Raw genomic sequence first — 10,345 nt, 5'->3', positions numbered from 1 at the left:
AGGCGTATTTCCCAAGCCCTTTGCAACCCATACCACCAGCATCTGGTTAGGGAAAGAGGACATGGGCCAGCCAGAACTCCAGTGTTCCCTTCTCTCCTTCTCACTCTCAGGTGTTAGATGTGAGGCTTACTTGGTCCCCAGGACCAGCTATAAGGCTTTACCACTTGCTGTGGTGCTCCCAAAATTGCCCTGGGAAGGGCATCTTGCCCCAGAGAGGCAATTGGGCAGTGAGCAGAGGCCAGCAGCATGGCAAGAGGGTCTGTGTCAGTCAGGGGCAGAGCAGGGGACAGAAACCTATAATTTTTCTCCATCAGGCAGGAATCTCTGGATTTGTTCCTCCAAGCTGTGTTGATGTAGCATTTGAGCATTCAAGCAGGAACAAGCGGGTCCTGGGCATCTCACAGGATTGCTTTGTTTGCATCAGTTTTGCTCCAGAAGTCATGTGTGTCCTGCCACCTGCCCATGTGCTGAATGAGTATCTGTAGCTGGGGACAGATTCCCACTGAAATGGAGTGTGCTGTGCTTGGGTGCTGGAGCACTACTGGGTCACATCAGCATAGACCTGCTCTGAAATTGCTACATGCCCATGGGCAGTTAGGGAGTGAGGTACAGGGCAATAGCATGTCTGACCTGAACCAGAGTAACTGCAGAAGAATATAGGAGTTAATCCAGGGCTGCAGAGGGCAGGGGAGAAATGCGTTTTTGATAGGGCTGCAACCAGACCTTGTTAGAACAGCTGGCACCATAACTGCTGATTTTGTTTAATTTGCCTGCTGATAAACTATGATATGGAGTTCCCTTTCTGTGGCACCGGACATACTTGCAGTGCTGCAAACCCTTTTCAACAAGCAGTATTTTGGCATGGGGAGTGTAGTGGGGAAAGGGCAGGGGGATGTGCTCAGGCCCCTCTTGCAACCTGAGAGATTAAGAGATGAAGCTTCAGCCAGATGGGCTCTAGTACAGGGGGTTAAAACCCTAAACTGAATCACTGCTGTTTTAAGCCCAGGGCGTGTGCACCCCCCTTTGCTCCCATCTACCTGCACACCTGTACCATGCTCCCTAGCACCTCTCTCCTGCTGGTCCCCAGCCCTGGTCTCCCGCTCTCCCCTGGCCTTCTGCAGGTTGCCCTGCTGTTGTCTCAGCTCTGCTCAGGGCAGCCAACCCAAGCAGTTTAACCCTGCTCCAGCTTTGAAGTCCTCCTGAATGGCAGAACAGCCATACAGATGTCTTGCTGCTCAGCCGCAAGGCAGAGCAGCAGCAGCCTCCCTCCTGCGATACACACAATTGTTCTTGTGTGCACATGTGGGCTCCCCCCTTTTCCTCCTCCTCGTCTCACCAGGCGCACTGACCTCCCTCTCCCCTCCGTATCGCTCAGGCCTCTCGGCAGCCAACTCCCTGCACTCTGTTCTGCGTCTCTGCCTGCTTCAAGGCCAGGCTCTGCCGCAGACTGTGGGGCTGTCTGGGGAGCAGACTGGGAAACACTGGAGCCCTGGGAAAGCAGGAGGGTCAGATGATGACACTCTGGAAATGAATAATGCAGCGCTCATCAGCTGCGGGCACCATGCTAATATTGCCATCCCAGGCAAAGCCTCCAGCTCTTTATTTCTTAAAGGCCTCCCAGCCTAGATCTGATCTACAGCTCTGTGCAGCTTTTAGCCCAGAAAGCAGAGGATATTTTGCTGCGTGGAATGTAGAGGCAGACACCACTTTTCAAGGATGTTCCCAGCCTGGGCCCCCTGACCCACCTCAGACCTTATATGCTACTCTGACAGTCCCGGGTCTGGAGCTGTCACCCTCTACATCATGGGATAGGTGGGGCATTCATGTATCTTACCCAAAGTAGAAGACTGTCCTATCCTGTCCCATTTCCATATGCACACAGCCCTCTACAGCTTCTGTACCCACCACTGATTCTACCCCGAGCTGTGAACCCCCTCCCTCTACTCCCTCCCTGCTGACATTTCCCTGCCCTCGCTCCCTGCCTGCTGCCCTACCCAGGCAGGCAGGGATGCTCCAGCTTAGACTGAGCCAGCTGGGGCTGATTGCAAACAGGGTCTGAGCCTGCTGTTTGGTGCCACAATTTTCCCATTCCTCATCCTTTACTGGAGATAAATGCTGCACACAGGCCTCCACTGGTGCTAATGACTGCCCGCAGTGGGTGAGGGGTGAAGCAGCTACATACAACCCAGGGGTTTTGGCAAGAAAGAGCAATGACAGCAGCCATCCCCACTTCCTTTCTGGAGGTTTATTTCTCCGTTTGGGGATTCCCCCCAGATCCGAGGGTGAATCCAGGCAGACTCTTGCCTTTTCAGGCCTTTTGGCTACAAGAACAGGTACCAGGAGGTCCCTCCGTAGCCCCCTGCAGCCCCCTCAGCGGCAGGAACACTTGCAGGCAGCCACAACGGGGTAGGGGATCTGCCGCCAGGTGCAGTTTGGTGGGCCAGGGTGCTGGGGGACCCAGCAGTGCCAGGCCAGCAGCTTGATGTGAGTGAGCTGTGTGGGGCGGCAGGTCATGCCAGGGGGCCAGGAGCAGCCAGGGGGTCCGGTGTCACAAGCGGTGTGGCGCACCCAGCGGGGCCAGAAGACAGGTCCCAGGTCGACCCAGGTGGAGGTGAGGCGGCAGGTAGCCTGTTCCACCAGCCACTGCCGCAGGCGGCGGGTCAGGACCCCCTGTAGCTCAGGGGACAACCCCAGGCCAGGGGGCAGCAGGCTGGGCAGCTCCAGCCCCTCCGCTTCTCGCCACAGCTTGCGGCGGTAGCGCCCAGCACCCTCTGCCAGGTCCCTGCTCATGGACTCCAGGTTCTCCTCGAGGATGCTGCTGTTGCGACCTCGGGGCTCCTCGGTCGCCATCCAGAAGGGGTCGAAGGCTGAGCCCAGGAGCCGTCGCAGCCGCCCGGGGCGCAGGTGCCGGGGCTTGGGGGAGTAGCGGTAATCCTCAGGGGACAGCGAGAGGCTGTAGGGCCGCACTGGGGCTGAGGGGCGGCCACGCAGCAGGTGGGCAGTGGGGTCAGCAGTGCTGGACAGTGTCGGTGGCAGGTCCTGAGGTTCCTCCAGAGGCAGTGGTGGGCCTGGGATGCCCAGTGGTGGTAGCAGGCAGAGGAGGAGGAGGAGGAGGCAGCTGCGGTGTGGTCCCTCCATGGTGAGCAGCGCTGTGGCAGGGTGCAGGCTTGTGCTCTGCCGCATCCCCTGAGTTATCACCACGTCCCAAGGCATGGCCTTCCCCTTTTCCCTGGTTACAGCAGCTGATAGTGAGCTGGCGGGTCACCATGCTCCCTTCTGCCCCAGGGGCATGTGGGATGGAGAAGCTGTATGATCCCTCCTGCCAGGCCAAGGGGTTCCACTGAGCTCAGAGGAGTACCAGGGCTGCTGTGGAGGGGGAAAGGGCCAGCATCTCCTTCTCCACGTCCTGCTCCATCATTAGAAGAGGCACCCAGACCTTCCCAGTGAAGGGAAACTGGTGGCCTTTGAGTCTTGCTAGGAAAGGATCACCAAACTGCACTCTCAGTCTTAGCATACCTGGAAAGTCCTCAGGGTACAGGTCCTGTCACCAGAGTGGACATGGCAGCAGGGTAGCAGGACAGGAGGGCTGTGTGGGTCACTGTCATCTCTTGGCACATCAGCCAGCATCCATGCTGTCCCAGGCAACTGTGATGGAGCTGAACACGTGGAGATGGAACCTTCCTTGATGGAACCTCCCCACCCTGCAGCACTGGTGGTGTGCAGGTCTGAGCTGGATGGAAACCAAAACCTGCATTCTCCTCCTTGCCCAGATCAGACATTGTGGGAGAGGCTCAATCTGCTCAGAGCCATGCTATTAACAATAATTAATAACAGCTAGTAATAGCAATTAATTGCTCACGCTCCAGAGGGTTTAGGGTCTTATCCCAAGGACAGGGCAGGGACCAGGCTCGCTGTGGTGGAGTATTCATGTTCCCTGGAGGTGTTGGATAACACATCCTGAATATCCAGCATTGAGGAGTGGCCGCTGGGGTCCATGGGACCCTTTCCCCCTCCATCCTCCCTCTCCCACCAGAGAGTAGTGGGCTTTTTCTCTGACACTCCCTCCTCACTGGAACAGGGAGCAGCTGAGCCTGCAGGAAAGCTGGGCAGAGAGGAGTTAACTCCAAACCCAACCTCAGAGAAAGGGGAAAAAAAAAATCAACACAGATCTATGGATCAGCAGCAAGAGCAGAGGGAGGGAAAAAGGGGGAGACAGAGAGAAAGGAGAGGAGCTCCGGAAGGAGAGAGAGCAGAGCCGGTGGTAGGCAGGGGGAGGCAGCGGAGCACCAGGTGGGAGTGACTGGGGTGACCAAGCTGCCTGGATAAACTCTTTGGTAGTCTGCATCCTCCTTGTCACCATTACCTGGGCTGGACCAGAGGTTTCCCCTTCCCCGAGCGAGTGGCAAAGCTCCAGGCTCTTCCTTGAAAAGGTGAGTACTGGCTTCCCAAGCTGAGAGGTGGCCTCAGGCTCGCTGAGCAGAGACACCCTGGTGCCCATGCATGCCCAGAGGGAGGCTGGGCTCCTCTGCTCCAGTGAGGAGATCTCATGGGGCCAGATGGATAGTTATCAGTAGGACAGAGGGGACAGAAGAGCCAGAGAGGCAGAGAAAGTCTTTTGGTGTGATACACATAGGAGCTGGGAAAGAGAAGTGGTGTGAGCTGAAACATGGGGGAGCATGGGGTGAAGGAGCTTGCATGACCCAAAACAGAGTTAATTGAATGTCAACAGTAGCTAGATAATGGTGTCTTTCTCTCACAGTTACTGCTCAGAGAAGGACAATTTGTTCTAGTGATAGCAAACAAGGGGAAGGTTCGTTTGGAGATAGGCTGTTGGCGCTCTCTGCCTGAGTGCAGTGTTACTCAGGGCTGGAGGAAGTTTTGCAGCAAATCACAATACCTTGAGCTGTGGTAACAACATGCTTCTTCACAACATTCATCATGTGGTATTTCAGGCAGCTCCTCATGTAGCTGCCACCATCCAGCCCATTACCACCTCTCAGTATCATGGAAAGACACCCTTAGTTGCCTCTCCTCTGTGGAGCATAGCTACTGCACAGGGAGCAAGGAGCAGCCAGCTCCGGAGTGGAGGTGGCCCCAGCTTAAAGAGTTACCTCGTGAGAAGAGTATGTTGGGGTGCTGCTGCTGTGGGGTGTGATCCAGGCACCAGGTCCCTGCTGACAGAGGTGGCACAGCCCTGGGCTGAGTGTGCCAGGATCACTTGCAGCCCATGGGAGCCCCCTTCCTCATGGCCTCTTGGATAAGCCCAGTTGAATATCAGCCAGGGTTTAGACTTGCCAAAGCAAGCAATCCCAAGAGGTTTAGCAGCTTTGGGATTGTAGGAGGAATATAGTGGAGGCCAGGTGGCAGAGCAGCGAAGACCCTTTGTGGGGCTGGGAGCACAGGAGATGCTGTGGTGGGAATGTGAATCTGGGCGGGAGAAAAGGGCTTCAGCTCTGCTCAAGCCAGGTGTGAGCTAACTGATCCCAACAACATTCTTGCCAGCATCATCACAAGGATCTTGGTGTCATCATTTAACCAGCTGGTTGAGATTGGCATCTCTGGGAGAAACATGGGTGTCAAAGGCTGGGATCTGGCACCTTAGGGCTTTCTCTCTTTCTCCCCATGCAGGTCCCCACAGTCAGGTGGGGAGATGCCAGAGGGATGGAACATCTCTTCTAATAGCCTGGAGCTTCAAGCAGCAGGGATTATTGTACCCATCATCTTCTCTCTCATCTTCCTCGTGGGTACTGTGGGGAATGGGCTGGTGCTGGCTGTGCTGCTGCAGAATGGCCAAGTCAAGTACACCACCACCAACCTCTTCATCCTTAACCTGGCCGTGGCTGACCTGTGCTTCATCATCTGCTGTGTCCCTTTCCAGGCCACCATTTACACCTTGGATGGGTGGCTCTTTGGGGCCTTTGCCTGCAAGGCTGTGCATTTCCTGATCTACTTCACCATGTATGCCAGCAGCTTTACCCTGGCTGCCGTCTCCATTGACAGGTAAGTCTCCCCTTTCCTTTGAGTCTCTCAGCTCAGAGACAATGCGTTTGCCACCCCTGAGCTAAGAGGTGGGAGAAAGGCTGCCCTGTTGAGTGTCCTGTAAGAAGCAGCTGGGTCTCCCCAGGGGTAGAGCCAGCAGACCCAGCTCCCCATGTCCTTGTCCTCCACAAAGCCAAGCTCTCAGCTTGATTACTGGCTCTCACTTGAGAAGGAGGAGTGTCCACCATGCGTAACCAAGAACAGTAAAAGCACTGGGACAGCAACACACCTCAGAGGAGACAGTAGAGTCTTGCTCCTATCCTTCCCTTCCCTGTTTCAGGAGTCACACTGCTTGCCCTTCCTAGCTAGCACAGCAGAGTGGGTGATGGAAATCCCAGCCTCACTGTTAGAATGACCCTGATATAGTTGTGAATTCACTGTTACCCTCACTCCCAAGAGGTGTGGGAGGGGAGCGATGGGTGCCTACATGGGTAGGGGTGCACAGATGGCAGCCCCACAGGGCAGTAGAAATACCTCATCTCACCCATCCTTCTCCTTCCCCTCCTTGCCAGGTACTTGGCCATTCGCTATCCACTGAAGTCCCGTGACCTCCGCACCTCCCAAAATGCAGGAGTGGCCATTGCAGTAGTCTGGTCACTGTCGCTGCTCTTCGCGGGGCCTTACCTCAGTTACTACCAGATAATCCACTACCATGGTGTGCCCATCTGCGTCCCCATCTGGGAGGACCAGCGCCGAAAGGTTCTGGACATCCTCACGTTTGTCTTTGGATACCTCCTGCCTGTGAGCGTGGTGAGCTTGGCATACCTTAGGACCGTCAAGTTCCTGTGGACCTCCGTAGACCCCATAGAAAGAATCTCAGAGTCCCGGAAGGCCAAGCGTAAGGTCACCAAGATGATTGTGGCTGTGGCCATCCTGTTCTGCCTCTGCTGGCTGCCCCACCACCTGGTCATCCTCTGCTTCTGGTTTGGCCACTTCCCCTTCAACCGAGCCACTTACGCTTGCCGCCTGGCTTCCCACTGCCTGTCGTACACCAACTCCTGCCTCAACCCCATTGTCTACGCCCTCATCTCCAAGCACTTCCGCAAGCGTTTCAAACAGGTCTTCACCTGTCTCTTCTTCCAGAACAAGACCAGGAAGAAGAAGAAGAAGAGAGCTGGAAGGAAATTCCATATGGTCAATGTGGACAGAGGTTTCACCAACAGCACCAGAGGTTTCTGTGGAGGCAACACTGAGGTGACCCAGGTTCCAGAAGACACCAGGAAGAGGGGTCATGAAGGTGCCAGTCATGCCAGAGCATGGACTCAGCAGCTTCAAGATGCCATGGTCTCTGTTAAAAAGGGGATACTGGAGGAGGAAAGTTTGGCAACAGCTTGCCATTCCCTCGACATGACCCCTCTAAGAGGAACTCAAGAGTTTCTGACTGTTCGCCACATTTTCCAGCCAGTGAGTAGCCACTCTATTCCCAAACAGGCCAAATAATGTGAGGCAGAGGGGAACGGATGCAGCAGAGCCACCAAAGATCCTGTGGCAATGCTAAACCCATTGCCCCACATGCCTTCACTCACTGGCCCACAGCATTCACCTAGGAATGTCACAATCCACCTGACCAGATGCAGAATGGGAGGATATGGTAATGTGATGCCAAGTGACCTGAGCGACGTTCCTGCAACATATTTTAAGGACTCCATTTCCTAACTTGCTAATTTTGTGCAGTGACTTGAAACTCTGAGAGGGAGGCAACCAAAATGAAAATATCCAGGTAGGAAATCCACGCTGTTAAGGTCACATCGGAGCATGGATGGGAAGGGTGCAGTTCACAGGGACCTGAATCTGAGTAGAGTAGCTGGCAGCCTCTCTTCCTGAGGGCCCTAAGCGGAGAAACACTGTCCCCTGCCCTTCTTTTTCTATGTGCCAGGGGCAGCCTTCATCCACTTCTGTCCCCTTCCCTTGCCCCTGCATCCAGATCGAAGGAACTTTGCCAGTACTGACTGGTGTACAGGGAAGTCAGCTGTCTGTGCCAACAGACACAGTCTGCACAACAGTCACTGGTTTTATCCAAATGATTTATGCCACTGTAGGAATGATGGAAATGCTTGTGTGTAGGTACCTCTGTGTGCCTCCCCCTTGCACTGGTGGCTTCTCTGCAGTTCAAGGAGGAAGGTACCATCTGGCCAGTCTCTTCTCTCTACCCTGCCTCACCAGAAGTACTCGCTGGAGGATGATTCCTAGAGCTCTGTCCCACCTGGCTTTAGCTCTTGAAAGCACATCTCGTAGGTCACTGGCCCAATTCCTAGAGCTGCTTGAAGTTCAGAAACATTTCCTGATAGCCATCCTCAGTTCTTCTTAAACAAACCCAGTAAATCCTCTTTTCATTGCATTGTTCTACCTGATCCACACCTCTGCTTACTTTCTGTTTGCCTTTTGCAAATTCCTGAGGGATTGCTGCCTCCTCTTTGATCTTTGTTTGCTACTTGGAATTTCATCCCTTCCTTCTGGGGCTGAAGGTCCTCTGGCTCCCAGAGCAGTGGCGTTATTCAGCGATATTAGCCCCACATGCACTGTTTATTCACTTGGCCAGGCATTTTTTCCCTATATGATGATGCTGATGGTGAGTGAATTGATGGGTGTCATCAAAGCAAAAGAAAGTAGCCAAGCTGCAAAATGAGCTGTGAAACCAGGTGACAATCATGGTGAGGCAAAGGAGAAAGAAACAGGCCCATCACACCCATGTGCACTTAGCTCAATCCTTAGTGCTCCGTTCTACATAGTGGAAAAGGCTCCCAGGAGAGCATGTGGCCAACACCTCTGAGCGGGTTGGGACATCTTTCAAGGCTGGCCACTGTTGTGGGACAGCTGTAGGTCCCATGTCCACCTGGGAGAAAAACTTTCCCCTGCTCTGTCCCTGCTGCCCCGAGCAGCTGAGCAGGAACCTTTGGCTGTGGCAGCAGCTCAATGACACCCTGCAGCAGGGCCAAGAAACCTCCCAGTCTGACAGTGGGAAGTGCTGCGGCGACGGCAGGGCAGGACAAGAAATCAGAAGTTGCTGGAACTTCTCTCCTGCTTGACCTTAATAAAGCTGGTAATTGCCTTCTCCTGCCTTGTTTGCTGTGTGTTGGATACAATCTCTGCTGTGCACAGGGCTGTGCAGTGTGGGTTGGAGGCGGTGTAGGCTGCATGAGCCATCTGACCACAGACTCATTAGCGTGGCAGCAATTGGTTTATTTGACTTTGCAGACACTGCAGAAGTGCCCAGAAGCAGCAAAGCTGAGGGTTTTAATACGACTCCAGCACTGCTGATGTTTAAGAGAGTCATAGGAGGAGACAGAAGCAGAGAGAGGGAAAGGAAGGGGTGGTGAGAGTACACGGTGGAGGGGGGGGCAATACAAATGAGAAACGTGTGGGGCTGGGTGAGAGCCATCTCCAGGGACAGAAGGTGGTGGTGAGAAGGCAGTGCAAAGTGAGGGGCTACAAGCAGAGGGCAAGAGGGTGGACAAGAGGGCATGAAGGAGGTGGGAGCAATGATCTGGCAGAGCATCATGTTTGGGCAGGAGACTTTTCCCCACACCAGCAGTGTCCTGCTGCTCCAGAGCTGGGGTGAACGTCACTTGGTTGTGCTGGGACTCCAGCCTCACAGCAGCTTTCTTCAGCGTTTTTCTGCATCATCAGGCTGCCAGAGAAGCCCACAAAAACAATGTTCCAAGCAAGGCCTTTGATCAGTCTAGTGCACCTGGGAGGGAGGGAGCTGGTGGGATTTGCATTGCTGCAATGCTGTGGTTTGCTGTGGTGCCTGGCAGAGCCAGGTCTGAGCGTGTGGCTGACCTCACACAGCTCCTGTTTTGTCACATGGACATGACATGAGTCATGAGAAGGGAGGGGGACCAAGCAGGATACTCAGCTTTCCCAGTGTGCCAAGTCCATGTGCTGCAGGTGACTGCAGCCACCCAAGGCCACCCTCTGCTGGATGAGAAAGCTTGGCTCTGGGAACACAAGGTGTGTGATGCCACCTGACTTGCAAGTGTGAGCAAGACAGATCCTATTTGCCAGCACAGACCTGAGCCCTTGAGCCTCAGTCCTATGGCCTGGGAGCTTTTGGTGATATTGTGGAAGAAAACCAGAAAGAAGCCCTAGAAAGGGTCTAGAGAGGCAAGAAAGAAATCTCCATTAGCATCACAGTTTCTGACCACATGACAAGGGGTTTGCTTTCCTCCAGGATCATCAGACCCACACCTTATCCCCACTGAGATGGTTTTATGTTAGCAGTGAGAGATGAGGTCCCTCATTCAGACCCACTAAACTGAGTGCAAGACCCCCAGAGCTCCTTAGCCACCACAATCCTGTGGCCGTG

The 10,345-nt window shown here is 54.5% G+C and overlaps 2 protein-coding genes across 2 annotated transcripts; one reads left to right on the top strand and one right to left on the bottom strand.

Annotated features, from left to right (window-relative positions):
• Window positions 1-2,370: 2,370 nt before the first annotated feature.
• On the bottom strand, window positions 2,371-3,459 carry LOC126644458 (noggin-like). The gene has a single exon (XM_050323830.1). It carries the CDS (start codon window positions 3,211-3,213, stop codon window positions 2,371-2,373), a length of 843 nt encoding a protein of 280 aa, XP_050179787.1. The 5' UTR covers window positions 3,214-3,459.
• Window positions 3,460-5,541: 2,082 nt separating this feature from the next.
• Window positions 5,542-7,479, top strand: GALR3 (galanin receptor 3). Its single transcript, XM_050324837.1, has 2 exons — window positions 5,542-6,000; window positions 6,552-7,479. The coding sequence occupies exons 1-2, from the start codon at window positions 5,651-5,653 to the stop codon at window positions 7,477-7,479; spliced, it is 1,278 nt and encodes a 425-aa protein (XP_050180794.1). The 5' UTR covers window positions 5,542-5,650.
• The last annotated feature ends 2,866 nt before the right edge of the window (window positions 7,480-10,345 follow it).

The sequence above is a fragment of the Myiozetetes cayanensis genome, unplaced genomic scaffold, assembly GCF_022539395.1.
Source record: "Myiozetetes cayanensis isolate MyiCay16 unplaced genomic scaffold, myiCay2020 scf3, whole genome shotgun sequence".
Taxonomy (NCBI): domain Eukaryota; kingdom Metazoa; phylum Chordata; class Aves; order Passeriformes; family Tyrannidae; genus Myiozetetes; species Myiozetetes cayanensis.
The sequence above is the reverse complement of the archived record's forward strand: the minus strand, read 5'-3'. Positions and strand labels throughout refer to the sequence as shown.